The 15,496-nt window shown below is 45.8% G+C and overlaps 2 protein-coding genes across 10 annotated transcripts in view; one reads left to right on the forward strand and one right to left on the reverse strand.

Annotated features, from left to right (window-relative positions):
• NDUFB3 (NADH:ubiquinone oxidoreductase subunit B3) overlaps nt 1-15,496 on the reverse strand; it is a 34,177-nt gene that overhangs the window by 14,869 nt on the left and 3,812 nt on the right. Inside the window, exon 1 of one of the 4 annotated variants that reach the window (XM_029606238.1) lies at nt 9,918-10,048. The exons of 1 other annotated variant lie outside the window; for it this stretch is intronic. In XM_029606238.1, the coding sequence (XP_029462098.1) occupies nt 9,918-9,942 (25 nt within the window). In that variant the 5' untranslated portion in view covers nt 9,943-10,048. Of the gene's footprint in view, nt 1-9,816; nt 9,894-9,917; nt 10,049-15,496 lie in introns of those variants that run through there. 2 more of the 4 variants (XM_029606239.1, XM_029606240.1) reach the window with 2 other exon arrangements.
• Nucleotides 9,928-15,496, forward strand: part of CFLAR (CASP8 and FADD like apoptosis regulator) — a 143,025-nt gene continuing 137,456 nt past the window's right edge. For 3 of the 6 annotated variants that reach the window (XM_029606231.1, XM_029606228.1, XM_029606235.1), the window contains exons 1-2: nt 9,928-10,065; nt 15,122-15,216. The gene's annotated coding sequence lies outside the window, so the exon portion shown is untranslated. Of the gene's footprint in view, nt 10,066-10,156; nt 10,411-15,121; nt 15,221-15,496 lie in introns of those variants that run through there. The other 3 variants (XM_029606229.1, XM_029606230.1, XM_029606232.1) reach the window with 3 other exon arrangements.

Genomic DNA, 15,496 nt, shown 5'->3' on the forward strand with positions numbered 1-15,496 from the left:
ATTCTCCAGACTGTAGATAGTTCACTATTCTCTCTTTCAGCAGTGACTCCATTACTTTTCCCACCACCGAAGTGAGGCTAACCGGTCTGTAGTTGCCAGCTCTTGTGAAGCGGGACCACCACCGCTCTTCTCCAATCACTCGGCACCACTCCCGTTTCAAGGGATCTATTGAACAGGTCACACAGCGGTCACACAGCGGACCCGCCATTAACTCAGTCTTACGACAATAGAGACTTTATGCACACTTTTCCAGATTTTCCCCCAGTCCCTACCCATCAAATGTAACCCCAAAATCACATTCTACTGAGCAGTCAAAGCAGACATAAGGCTTCTTCTTCAATGTCAAAGTAACAGCTCTGTAGAAGAGTGATATACTTTTCTTTCCCGATCCTATTAAAATTAATACCTGCTCTACCCATAGGAGTATTCTCTATGCCCAAAATGTCCCTTCAGTCTTGAATAACTGTGCCTTTATTTCTTACACTTTTATACAGCACTAACAAGCTGACCAAGGCGATTTACAACAATAAAAATACAATATAATCACAAGATTACCCTAATTAAACAGTGGATCAGCCTAGACCCACCCTGCAATTCGAACCCCCCTTGCAGGGCATCAAAAGGGATCCATCCTTCTTTGCCCCACAACTGACCCAGGAAGCACAAACCAGCACTCCGCCATCCTGTTGTTAACAGTGTGAAATGTGGCTACAGAGATATGGGGGTTATCCCTTAGCACAGCCAGTGGAGCGCAGTGCCCACAGGTATCCTGAAGCTTTTGCTACAAAATCTTTCTGAAACATATCACCTCATGTGATTCCACAATGGTGATTTATTTAATATGTTGTCCTTGTGACCTTCTTTATATCAGGAAAACAAAATGTCTCCTTAAGACCCGCATGATTGAGCATCGCTCAAACATTAAACATTCTCGAATTGATGAACCAATGGTTTCGCACTGTTTACAGTTTGGACATTGTTTTAATGATTTAACTTTTTGCGCTATTGATCATGTACCTGAGCACTGGCGTGGAGGGGACCATGAACTACTTCTGTTGAGATCCGAGCAAAAATGGATTTACAAACTAAACACTGTCATTCCGCAGGGGCTCAATACAGAGTTGGACTTCGATGTTTTTTTAGGTTGACCATGTATTCAAGTCATTTCATTTTGGCCATTGATTTGTGAAGGAGATAACATAATTGAGGTTTTCTACATATTCCAGTGACATCAGAATGACAGCTGAGTATTTAATGAGACGTTACGTTGGTTTCAGTTCCTCTGTTCCAGTAAAGAAACCTTGAGACGCTGAGTCCATCTTGAGATGGTAACCCCTGTTAAGATAAGTACATTTTCATCTTTTAAGATTATTTGATTCGATTTCTAAGACTGTCTTATTATCATTCTCAGGTTAAGACTCTCTTGATAGTGTTGTTCGCATGCCCCTGATGAAACATTCTGCGAAACACTGGCCATGTTGGGCTTTTTTCTAAAAATATTCAAGAGTCTATGTTCCACATGTTTTGTGACCGGGGAGAGTGATTTAAGAAAACTAAAAAAAAAATGAAAAAAATATTTTGGGGCATTCAAATAAAAATTAAAAATTAAAGTGAATGATTAAAAGACCGGTTGGTGTCTGTTGAGATACACAACGTCAGGCTTGCTGACACTTTCATTCAGGTGGGTTTATATTATAAGAATTGGTTGGTTCCCTTTATTGCTATAGTTGATACTGCTTGGGTACCATTGACGACTCTCTTTGTTATTAAGTAAGGCCCAGTAATACCCCAGAAGATTAGGCCGTGCCATTCCCCCCCCCCCACTCCCCACCTCATTCTTTGTTCTCCATAATTTGCTCAATTTTACTCTGAGAGATCTCCCCTGCCAGAGAAAGAGAGACATTGGAGAAATTACTTACCTAAAAACTTGAATACAATTTAAAAACTTGATTAAAACTGTGACCGGAACTGTACTCAACCAAAAATAAGCACTGAATCCCAGCAATATTATAGATGCCCAGATCTAGGTATAGGGTGATGGCTTACCCGTAACCTCTTAACATAAGAACATAAGAAATTGCCATGCTGGGTCAGACCAAGGAATCAAGCCCAGCATCCTGTTTCCAACAGAGGCCAAACCAGGCCACAAGAACCTGGCAATTACCCAAAACACAAAGAAGATCCCATACTACTGATGCAATTAATAGCAGAGGCTATTCCCTAATTAAACTTGATTAATAGCCGTTAATGGACTTCTCCTCCAAGAACTTATCCAAACCTTTTTTGAACCCAGCTACACTAACTGCACTAACCACATCCTCTGGCAACAAATTCCAGAGTTTTATTGTGTGTTGAGTGAAAAAGAATTTTCTCCGATTAGTCTTAAATGTGCTACTTGCTAACTTCATGGAAAGCCCCCTAGTCCTTCTATTATTTGAAAGTGTAAATAACAGATTCACATCTACTCGTTCAAGACCTCTCATGATCTTAAAGACCTCTATCATATCCCCCCTCAGCCGTCTCTTCTCCAAGCTGAACAGCCCTAACCTTTTCCGCCTTTCCTCATAGGGGAGCTGTTCCATCCCCTTTATCATTTTGGTTGCCCTTCTCTGTACCATCTCCATCGCAACTATATCTTTGAGATGCAGCGACCAGAATTGTACACAATATTCCAGGTGCGGTCTCACCATGGAGCGCTACAGAGGCATTATGACATTTTCTGTTTTATTAACCATTCCCTTCCTAATAATTCCTAACATTGTTTGCTTTTTTGACTGCTGCAGCACACTGAGCTGACAATTTTAAAGTATTATTCACTATGATGCCTAGATCTTTTTCCTGGGTGGGACTGAGATTCATGTGCGATTCCTTGGCACTGTTCATGGGCAGCTGTGGGCGGGATGCTGAGTCCATCTGTCTACACTAAGGAAAACAAAATTATCAAGTAAGTAATTTCTCCATTTCCTAGCGTGTAGTCAGATGGACTCAGGATCAATGGGATGTACAAAAGCTACTCATGGTCCGGTTAGCACTGCCCTCACAAAGGCTGCGTCTTCTTGGGCTTGGACGTCCAGGCGATAGAACCTGGAGGTGTGCAAGGAAGACCACATTGCTGCTCGACAGTAGCTTAGCTTCCGCCCAGGATACTGCCTGGGCCCTAGTGGAATGACCTTTAACCTGAAGGGGTAAAGTCTTCCCTGCCTCTACGTAAGATCCTGTGATCACTTCCTTGATCCAGCGAGCTATGGTAGCTCGAAGCTGCTTCGCCTTATCTTCCACCATGAAGAACAAACAAGCAGTCGGTCTTGCGCACCAGTTCTGTATATTCTAGAAACCGTACTAATGGCCTACTGACGTTTAAGTGGCGTAGGAGGCAGTAGTCTTTTGAGTCCTTGCATTTATCTAGTGATAAGGAAATGGACTGGTTCAGGTGAAACTCCAAGATTACCTTTGGCAAGAAGAAGGGACGTGCGAAGCTGCAACGTTCCTGGAGTCAACTGGAGGAATGGCTCCAGACATGACAGGGCCTGTAGTTCAGAGATGCTCTGAGCCGAGCATATCGCCACCAAGCATCTTCAGCGTTAACAGGCATAGAGACAGAGCGTGCAGAGGCTGAAAGGAAGGTCCTGCTAAGAAGTCCAATACTAGATCGAGGTTCCATAAACACCTCCGACCAGGGGCCAGTCCCCTTAACTCCTTTTAGGAAATGGGCCAAGTCCGGATGTGTCGACAGGCGGGCTCCGTTCGCCTCAACCAAGAGAGCGCTACCACCTGGACTTTCAAGGAGTTGAGGGACAGTCCTTTGTTCAGGCTGACCTGTAAGAATTCCAGAATCATGGGGATCTTGCTGAACCGAGGAGAGACCCCGCATTCCTTGCACCAGGCCTCAAATATTCTCCAGATCTGTACGTATACCAAGGATGTCAAGAACTTCTGCGCATGGAGCAAGGTGGAAAATACTGCTGCCAAATATCCACGCTTCATCAGGCGAGCCCGCTCAAGGGCCAGACTGTAAGACAAAACCAAGTTGGGTCCTAGTGAAGGATCGAGCCTTGTTGGAGATGGTCCCTGTGCGGAGGGAAGTATAAGGTGTTCTCCACCAGAAGGTTCCGCATGTCTGCATACCACAGGCATCTGGACCAATCTGGGGCCACCAGAAGGACTAATCCTCTGTGGCACTTGATCTTGCCCAGCAGAGGCCTCAGAGGGAAGACTACAGGAAGTTCTGGACCAGGGCGTTGATCCCTTGGGAGCCCCGATATCTTTTGCGACTGAAGAATCTGGGAACCTTCGTGTTGTGGGATGTGGCCAGTAGGTCGATGAACGGGCAGCCCCAGTGATCTACCAGGAACTGGAAGACTCTGGTCGACAACGCCCATTCTCCTGGATCCAGACTCTCCCTACTGAGAAAGTCTGCTCTGATGTCTTTTCCTGTGATGTGGGAGGCCGAGATCCCTTGTAGATTTAACTCCGCTCATTCCAGAAAGGTGTCTATTTCCAGAGACACTTGGTGGCTTTTGGTTCATCCCTGGTGGTTGATGTAGGCTACCGTTGTTGTGTTGTCTGACATCGTACGGACCGCCTGTCCCTGGAACCTGTGGCTGAATTGCAAACACGCTAATCTGACAGCTCATGCTTCCAGACTGTTTATGTTCCAGCACGCCTCTTCCTTGGTCCATCGCCCCTGTGTTGTCAATTCCTGACAGTGAGCTCCCCACCCTCAGAGGCTCAGGTCAGTCATGAGGACTAAACAGGTCAGTGGGGACAAGCTTACATTCTTGCTTAGGTGAACTTCCTGTAGCCACCACTAGAGCCAAAAACATACTTCCATCAGTAGCTGGAGGAGAATAGAGTAGTCTTGCGACTGTGGGTTCCAACGTGACAGCAGGGAGCATTGGAGTGGCCGTATGTGTGCCCTCGCCCACAGCACTACTCTAGAGTAGACGTCAGGCTGAGGATCTGGAGATAGCTCCACACCCTGGGGCGCATTGTGTTCTTCAACCGGCGCACTTAGCCCATCAGCTTCCTTATCCTTGGGGGGGTGGGGGGGACACTCTGTCCTGCTTGGTGTCGAACCGGACTCCCAGGTACTCGAAGAACTGAGAGAGCTTGAGGCTGTTCTTGTCTATGTTCACAACCCAGCCAAGTTTCTGAAGCAAGGATGTGACCCTGCTGGTCACCTGGAGGCTCTCTTCCAATAATTTTGTCTGAATCAGCCAGTCATCTAGGTAAGGGTGCACTTGGATCCCTTCTTTCCTCAGAGCCACTGCCACCATAATTTTGGAGAATGTTCTGTGGGCGGTTGCCAGGCCAAAAGGCAACACCAGGTAATGGTGGCCCAGTACCGCAAAGAATAGGAAACACTGGTCATCCTGGTGGATTGGAATATGAAGGTAGGCCTCTGAGAGGTCCAGGGAGTTTAAGAACTCTTCCAGTTGTAAGGCCATTATGACTTAGCAACGAGTTTCCATGCGGAAGTGAATTATCCGCAGATGACTATTGATGCTCTTGAGGTCCAGAATGGGGCGAAAGGAACCCTCCTTCTTGGGTACGATGAAACAGATTGAATAACACCTCATATTTTCCTGGGGTGTAGGTACTGGAGTTATATCCCTCAAACTGAGGAGCCTTATCAACATAGATTCCACTGCCCGTTTCTTGTTCTGAGAGTAGCAAGGAGACATGAACATGTCCCAAGGGATGCTGTGAAATTCCAGAGCTTATCCTCCTCATATGATGTCCAGTACCCATTTGTCTGACATGATCTCAACCCACCGCTGATAGAAGAGGGATAGTTGGCCCCCTATTTCCTTGTCCCATGGATGGGTTGGCCAAACTTCATTGGGGAGTTTGGGTCGAACCTGAGCACGAACCAGTTCCTCTTTTTGGTTGAAGGCTCCAAAAGGTCTGAGACCTTTCAGAAGGTAGAGATGTCTGAAATGGCGAGTTTCTGTAAGGCCAAAAACACTGGGAGCCCCTGGTCTGACCCTCATAGGTGAAGGGTGCTGCAACCTCTTTTTCTTATCTTCCAATAGCCGCTAAACTGGAGATTCACCCTATTTAGTGGCCCACTTTTCCAATTTGCTTCCAAATAGGAGGGATCCCTTAAAGGGCATCTTTATGAGGTTTGCCTTAGAGGTTGCATCCGCTGACCAATTTTGCAGCCATAGGTGCCTTCTGGCTGCTACCACTGAGACTACCCCTCTGGCCACCTCTTCTCGATCCTTACGTGTAAGCACAATAATGGCATCAGTTCAAGTAAGCGGGCAGAATGGATCGTCCCTCAGGTGGTCAAATGCGTTCGCCAACAAGAGGGCCAAGTCTAAGAAAAATTTCTTGTAAAAGTCTAGCAGGAATCTGCCAGGTCCTGGACTGTTACCAGCCGGGAGGTGTTTTAGTCCTATCCATCTCTTCCAACGTAATGGGTGCTCTCAAAACCTCATTTTGTTGATCTTGACTTTGAGCAATTTCACGCTTTCCAAATAACAGTGATACCATTTATGGTACATAATTCCCTTCCTGCATTCAGATCTTCGTAATAGGAGTGGAAAGTGTCATTTATAACCTGGAGGTTGCTAGATACAATCCCACTTGTCCATATTTTCTTAGCATAACTCTAGTCCTCCTCAGCAGACTAGCCAGCACCTTGCCCACTTTCTTGCCATGCTCACAGAACGTTTGGCGCGTAAAGCTCATGGACTTCTCTATGAGGGCACTGTGGAGCAGTTTTAGCTCTTGCTGCCTTGCTACTAACTGCTTCCAAATCTTTAAACTGAACACCTTTACTATGGACTCTAAATTGACTAAGTTAGAAACTGGTTGTGTGGGAAACAAAGGATAGTGGGAAATGGAGTTCATACTGAAGAAAGAAGCACTACAACATTTTCAACATTTTTGTAAGCAATATTGCAAAATGATTACCAGGAAAATTTTGACTTTTTGTAAAGGAATCCAAAATTTGGAACAGGGTAAACACCCAGAAAAGGAAGGATCTAGTACAGCTTAGAGAATGGGCTAGAATCTGGGAACTAAGATTTAATGCTTAAAAAAATGCAGGGTCATGCATTTGGGCTGCAAAAATACAAAGGGAGCAATACAACATGAAACAAGAATGGGATTTGAGGGTTATCATATCTGATAATCTCAAGGTGGCCAAACAGGTGGATAAGGTGACAGTAAAAGCCAGAAAGACGCTTGATGCATAGGGAAAGGAATGACCAGCAAAATAAACAAGGTGTTCTAGCCTCTACAGAAGGCCTTGGCAAGTCTTCATTTGTAATGCTGTTCTGGAAACCGCATCTTCAAAATGGATATAAACCCTTTTGTGTCAGTCAATGGTTTTCATTATACAGCATATGGGGACAGAAAGATCTAAACATGTATACCCTAAAGAAATGGAGAAATTACTTACCTGATAATTTTGTTTTCCTTAGTGTAGACAGATGGACTCAGGACCAATGGGTTATGTGCTCCCCTGCTAGCAGATTGAAACCTGACATCTTCCATTCAGTATTCTCTTCAAAAGCCATTGTGGACATACTATTGAAAAACTTGATTAGAATTTGGATACAACTTTATAACTTGCTTAAAAAACTTGGATTAAAAAAAAAAAAACTGGAAACTGCAACTGTACTCAACCAAACAGAAGCGCTGGATCCCAGCCATAGTATAAATGCCCTGGACTAGGGAGAAGGCTTACCCGTAACCTCATGGAATAGAGATTCACCTCATGGGCAATTCCTTGTTACCGTTTGTGGGCAGGATGCTGAGTCCATCTGTCTACACTAAGGAAAACGAAATTATCAGGTAAGTAATTTCTCCATTTCCTAGCGTGTAGCCAGATGGACTTAGGACTAATGGGATGTTCAAAAGCTACTCCTGAATGGAGCGGGAGAGTGATCACAGTCTGGTTAGCACCGTCCTCGTGGGCCTTGACATCCAGGCGATAGAAATGGAGGTGGTGTGCAAGGAAGACCACGTCGCTGACAGTAGCTTAGCTTCCACCCAGGTCACTGCCTGGGCTCTAGTGGAAAGAGGCCAGAACTTGGGGATTCTGCTTTCTGTGGTTCCTCCTAAGATATCATGATGATACTTATAAGAGGAACCACAGAAAGCAGGATTTTTTTGGGGGGGGGGGGGGGGGGGGGGGGGGGGGGTTGTGAGCCCTTGAGCACAGCAGGTGTTAAATTTACCACGTTAAAATGGGCACCTTGGCCGTGCAGCAATTTTTGCCATTGCAGGTTAATAGCTAATAGCCTCATCTATATGGAATTTGCATATGATGATTTGGACACGCTAATCCCCATGTTGAGCAGCATGCTGACTTGAGCGCCCAATATTGCATAGGCCTGTAAGTGCCAAGGCCAAGAACAAAGAAGTGAAGAAATGGCTGAAGGAGGTTGAGATTGCAGAAAAAATAAGGGAAAGACAACCGATGTGGTTTGGATATGTAGAGAAAAAAAAAAAAGTTTCAGGGCAGAAAAGAAACTGAAAGTGTATGTGAAGGGAAAATGGCCCTGAGTAAAACAAAAAGGCAAGTGGATCAATATCATTCCAGAATTTTGAGGCCTACGGCGTAAGCAACAGAAGAACATTCAATGAGATAAAATGGTGGATGGCAGCTTGAACATTGATCCCTATCAGTGGGAAATATCCATAAAAGCAAAAGTTAGTTGACTCATATGAAGCATCCTTATTCTGCAAACTACTTCATTACAACAGTAAGCTGAAAAATGGAGAGAAAAAGGTGAGCAAGTTATCCTCGGTCACATGCCAAATAATCAGGCAAATATTTTATTCTCACAGCTAGCCTGCATAATTGTCTTTACCCAAACACTGGTGAGATGCTTGACATTAAAATCTGTTCTTGGAAGGCAGGTAGCAGGAAGGGGATAGCAGGAAGGAAGAGAAAAGGAAAAAGAGAGAGAAAAGACAAGAAAAATATATTTTACATTCAATGTGATGTGTGCATAGGACTGCAACAAGTTAGAATGGTGGAAATAACAAAAAAAAAGTTTAAATTATTTTACAGAGAACAGTCTTCTCAGGACTTAAGATCAAATCATTTGATTTGTATTTATGTACCTGGCTCTTTCAGTTACCAAAATAACCCAACACTATACCATGTATTTACTTGCCAGGTTCTTATGGCCTGGATTGGCCACTGTTGGAAACAGGATGCTGGGCTTGATGGACCCTTGGTCTGACCCAGTATGGCATTTTCTTATGTTCTTAAAGTAAAAACGGTACCTGCCTATGTCAAAATCTCAACCGTTACATCGGTGAGACTCCTCGCAAGGATACCAGACACCAGAGTTTATGTAGCAACACATTAAATCCCTGTGGTTTATATATTTCGGTTACCAACCAAATTACCTAAAAACGCTTTCATAATTCTGTTTCTATATGCTTTTTTTTTTTATTATTATTATTTACTCACAAAATAACATACAAATTTTCAACCCCGTCCCGTTTTTTTTAAAAAACGTAATTTAAGGGTTAAGCATTATCATAAGCCAACTAAGTACAAATAACTTTATCTAAAGAGTTTTTAGTAGGGTGGCGTGCAGTCGTCTTTCAGCCCTTCACACCACGCTTCAATATCTGAGGAAAACCTCGGCGCTTTACCGAAATAAAAAAAAGGAAGGTCATCAGACCACAACAGACACAGCACTATAGGCTCCTCTCTAATCAACACTAATCTCCATACAGGTAAAAGATGCAAAGACTGTCTGCCAGAGAAACAAGACACCCCCCCCCCATACGCCTTTTTCCGCTATAATTATTTTATTTCCTCGCTATCAACTCCTTACCTACCCTTGTGATCTATATAGACAACTGCAATCACTGACCTCCACCACAGAAACCGGAAATGCAGTACCTTACTAGCTAGCTTAGGATAGATTAGCCCTACTCACGTGACAGGAACAGGAAGTGGCGCATATGTTTTGCGTTGGTGATGGACTCCGTTTTTATTATTGTAGATTCGAGTGCACAAATCGCATTATTTGTTTCAAGGGCAAAAACAAGCCGGGATGGTTGAACAACACCATTAACAAACGGCAGGTAATGACACCTTCGACCTGTGGGATTCTCTATTCTCGGTCCAAGCCTTCCGGACTAAGTTTGCCTTGCTTTGGAAACTTCCTTGTTGTGGGTTGGGTTGGTTGGCAGGCAGGCAGGCAGGGGAGCGAATGATAGGCAGGAGGGGGGGTGACAGAAGGTGGAGGACAGCCGGCCGGGGCCTTTCTTCGATAGGTAACCGCTGGAGGCCGTGATGTTACTGCTCTACAGGGGCGAGTGGTGGCCCTTGAGAGCAGCGGGCACGGAGAGGAGAGAAGCAGCGAAGCGTTAGACACCGCTGAAAAAGAAGCGGAAGTTGGTTCCTAGTTCCGTATTCTCTTTCTGACTGTGAGTAAGGGTTGCCAATTGTCCCGATTTTCTTCGAACTTTACTGATTTAATTTTTTGTGTCTGAAAGCCAGAGGCAACGCTGAAGAACCTGACATTGTCTGGAATTTTATCCTCCGACTAGTCCCTCTCTGACCACTTTAACCAATCCCCATGTCTTTTTCTTCCCTCATGGAACAGCGCAGCCAATCACTTTTTGCCACCTCAGCTCTTTACTCCTGGGGGAATTCTGCGCACAAAAACTTAAAATTCTGCAAACTTTATATTGGTTAAAATAACACAATATACATGACAGTCTTTATGTAATTACATTTTAAATTAGTACAGAAAAAAACTATTACTTAAAGATGCAGACCCTAGAAATTCACTGTAAGAGTGTCCCTTCCACTCGCTCTCCCTACTCCCCTGGCCACTTTGCCCTCTCAAGCCCCAACTCCTCCACCTGCCCTCTCCCCTCCACCTCTAGGCTCAACCCCTTCCACTCTATTGCCAGTCCCAGAGTTTGAACCCATTCTCAGTACTGCTTCTCACACAGGCTCCCTTTGTCCCTCCCTCTCTCACACACATGCGCCCTCTCTCTATTACACATACACACACTCATGCAGGCTCCCTCTCTCTCACGCACACACATCCCCTCATACATGGCCCTCTTTCTTGCATACAAACCCACGAAAAACTCCCTTTCTCTCTCATACATACATCCTCACACAGGCTACCTATGTCTCTCTCATGCACCCGTTCACACAGGCTCTGTCTCACACATACACACTTCTTCACAGTCTCCTCATATAGGCTCCCTCTCTCTGAAACCCACACTCAAAAACACCCCCCCCCCCGCTCTCTTACCGCCCATGCTCTCTCACACCCTCCTGCTCCCTCTCCCCCTTTCCTCTCTCTCACACTACGCAGACCTTCCTTCTTCGCCACGAGCGGAGCACACTCTGTCCATGGCACACAGGGGCCTTCCATTTTGCCACGAACAGCACGCCAGGGCCTTCATCTTCGCCGCGAACGGAGCACGTCCCACGGCACAGCGGGATTCGCTCCGCAGCATGCCGGGGTCTTCTCTGCTATTTTTTGCACAGAAAATGGCAGTTCTGGGCAGGGGGGGAATTCTGTGCAAACTCTGCGCTCCACAGTAGCGCAGAATTCCTCCAGGACTAGCTCTTGCTATATGGGAAATGCCAATAGGTGGGCTGTAGCGCGTGCACGCTGCATGTGGAAGCCAGCCTCACAGAGCAAGTGTGTGTCTTCAGGGCTGTCGGGAAGTGTTCTGTGTGCTGCAGCTTGCTCGGTAAGCATAAGCCTTCCTCTCAGCCCCTACCGATCCAGCCTTGAGCCTTGCTTGTCTTCCCCCAATGGTTGGGATGTCTTTTTCTCTGTCTGGGCTACTTACCACTGAGTGACTGGTTCCACATTGCATTCTGCTCAGTCGCTAACTCAAGGCACGAGTTCCCTAAGCTCCTGCCACTCCCCCCTCTCCTAGCCTTGCTGCCCGGTCGTTAATACTTCATATAGTCTCAACTGTCCCTGGAGCAAAGCAGCTCTAGACGCATGTGGGAAGCCTTGTCTACACAGCAGTCTGTGCTCAATTGCTCACGCCATGCATGAATTAGCTCCCACCCCTTCTCAGCCCAGCTGTGACTGCCTCATAGAATCTTCACTGTCTCCCGAGCAAAGCAGCTTTTGCTGGAGGCTCCTGCAGCTGGCCTGGCCTGCCACTGCTGCCTGCCTGCAGCCGTCCACTTCCTGGACAAGCAAAGCAGCACAGTTCCTGTTCTGTCTTGCTTTCAGGCTTGCTCTGTTCTGCTTTGCACTGCTGAATCTGACCTGCACATATTGCACTGCCACCAGTGCCCATGCCGGCCAGGGCTGCTCGATCCCAACATTGAGGATAGTATTACTGCACAAAAAGGTAAATAAAAATCAATGGTATAATGAAGTGAATGGCAGGCCAAGGAGGCCTTTACTTGTATTTTTTATATAATTCAATGCATAACTGGGAACTAAAATGTTACCTGGGCCCTGCGTAGAAGGAAAATGGAAGTGGCATCACATCAGGCCACATGCCTAAGAAGGCAGAGCAGGGTCATCTGTAGCCTGTGTACATAGGGCTTTCGGTGGCTATTAGGCTGCGAAGGAATGGTCCATTAAGGGCACCATTGACCTCATCTTTCGGTGGCTGAAGAAGAGATCTGTTCTGCAGCCAACACACCACAACCCGCAGATGGCTGAAATCAAGAAAAGGCCCCAGTACTCCCCTTCCTTCTTACATTCCATGACAGGGAGGGGTCTGGGTGAGAGAGGGAGTGTTTCTGTGAGCATATGTGTAAGAGATAGAGGGAGCAATGCTTGTGTGTATGAAAGAGAGGGAGAGTGCATTTGCATGGGAGACTGTGCATGAGAGAGGGAGCAGGCATGTGTATGAAGAGAGAGAGCGCAAGTGTGTGTGAGCCTCTGTATAAGAGAGAGGAGAAGTGTGCATGTGTAAGAGCTTGTGTGTATGAGAGAAAGGAATTGTTTGTGTAAGCATGCGTACAGGAGAGAGGGAGTTAGGCAATAGATGCCTAGCAGCGGGACACATGACGACCTGCTGACTGCCAGCAGGCTTTCCACAACTGTCCAACAGGAGGAAGAAGATAAGGACCACCAGGATGGGGGCTAACTTCATGGAGTGCCCCCTGATCCTTCTATTATCTGAGAAAGTAAATAATCAATTTACGTTAACTTTTTCATGTCCTTTCATTATTTTGTAGACCTCTATCATACCCCCCTCATTCTCTTCTCCAAACTGAACAGCCTTAACTTCTTTAGCCTTTCCTCATAGGGCACCCGTTCCATGCCCCTTATTTTGGTTGCCCTTCTGTGCAATTTCTCCAGTGCAGCTATGTTCTTTTTGAGATGCGTTGACCAGAATTGCACACAGTATTCAAAGTGCAGCCTCACTGTGGAGTGATCCAAGAAAACACAGAGGTAGGCGATCTATGATAGCCGTCAGGAGAAACAAAAGAATAGATGCCTGCTTCTAGAAGCAGAGACTACATGCTGCACGTCGGTGCGAGAGTGGTTCAATGCACTGCTGATAACTAATGGTTGCATGTTGGAAGATTTTACACAAATTAATGCTTTTTGGCAGCTATTGAAGTGTTGAAGCCCCTGAGGCAGCGGCTGTGTGAGCCGCGAAACTCGGCCAGAGTCGGGCAAGTTTTTAATATACGTCTCTGTTTTAATAAACATTGAAAAAGTTCCAGGCATCTATTCTTTTGTTTCTCACTGTGGAGTGATACAGAGACATTATGACATCCTCCATTTTATTTGGCATTCCCTTCCTAATAATTCCTAACATTCCGCTTTCCTTTTTTGATCGCCACAGCATACTGAGCCATGATTTCAATGTATTGACCAATATGACGCCTTAATCTCTTTCCTGGGTGGTAACTCCTAAGATAGAAGCTAACATTGTGTAACTACAACAAAGGTCAGTTTTCCCTATATGCATCACTTTGCACTTGTCCATGTTAAATTTCATTTGCAATTTGGAAGCCCAATCTTTCTGTCTCGTAAGGTCCTCCTGCAATTCATGACAGTCTCGTAAGGTCCTCCTGCAATTCATGACAATCTGCTTAAGATTTAACTACTTTTGTCATCTGCAAATTTGATCACCTCACTCTTTATATCCCTTTCCAGATCATTTATAAATATATTAAATAGCACCTGTCCAAGTACCACTCCTGGGGGAATTCTGCAAACTTTATATTGGTCAAAATAACACGATTTACTTGACAGTCTGTAAGTAATTATGTTTTAATGCAGAAAAAGTTAATACTTAATGATGCAGAATTTTAAATATTTTGAGCAGAATTTCCCTATTAATTCACTGACAGTGTCCTTTCCACACTCTCTCCCTACTTCCCTGGCCCCATTGCCCTCTCAGGCCCCAACTCCTCCACTTGCCAGTGTCTCTCCCCTCCACCTTTAGGCTCAACCCCTTCCACTTTGTCGCCACTCCCAGAGTTTGACCCGTTATCAGTACTGCCCCTCATACAGGCTTCCTCACTCTCGCGCACACAAATCCCTTCATACAGGGTCCCTCTCTCTTGCATTCACACCCTCACAAGCTCCCTTTCTCTCTCATGCATACATCCTCACGCAGGCTACCTATGTTTCTCTCTCATGCACCCCTTCTCACAGGCTCCCTCTCACACATACACAATCCCTTCACACAGGCTAGCACCCTTACATACACATCCCTTTTTCATACACACCAGCTCCCATTCTCTTTCGTGCACACACTCTTTCACAATCTCCTCATATAGACTCCCTCTCTCTGGCACCCACACTCAAGCACTCCCTCCCCCCCCCTGCTCTGTGGTATCCCCCACTCCCACCTATTCACTGCCCTGCTTACCCCCCCCCCCCTCCAGCCTGTCTCTCCCCCTCTTCGCTCACTCCCCACCCTCCTCCCCCCCTCTTTCACAAACACTTCTCACCAGAGCCTTCATCTTCACCATGAATGGCACGTTCTCTGTGGTATGCCAGTCTCTTCTGCCATTTTCTGTGCAGAATTGGGGGTGGGGGGAAGGAATTATGTGCTCTGCAATAGCGCAGAATTCCCCCAGTCCAAGTACAGATCCCTGAGGCACTCCTCTGTTTACCTTTTTCCACTGTGAAAACTGACCATTTAATCCTACTCTCTGTTTCCTGTCTTTTAGCCAACTTGCAGTCCACAAAAGGACATCACCTCCTATCCCATGACTTCTTCATTTTTCTAAGAAGCCTCTCATGCCGAATGCCTTCTGAGGATGAGGTTGGTGAGTCATTGAGGGGGCAGGGAAGGTGGTGAGTGACAGATGGGAGGGAGGGAGGGAGGGGTGAATGACTGAGAGGGATGGGATGAGGTGTGAGTGACTAAGTGAATAAAAAGGAAGGGGAGTGAGGAAAGGGTAGAAGGATGCCTGTTGTGTGAATGAACTTCTGTATATGAGTGAGAAAAGTTTGTGCATTCCTTCTTTTCCTGCCTCAATAACCTCTCCACTAATACAGGACAATTTCAAGGTGACAGGAAATCAAATGTTCCCATGTATGGA

Source organism: Rhinatrema bivittatum, chromosome 6 (assembly GCF_901001135.1).
Source record: "Rhinatrema bivittatum chromosome 6, aRhiBiv1.1, whole genome shotgun sequence".
In the NCBI taxonomy this organism is placed as follows: Eukaryota; Metazoa; Chordata; class Amphibia; order Gymnophiona; family Rhinatrematidae; genus Rhinatrema; species Rhinatrema bivittatum.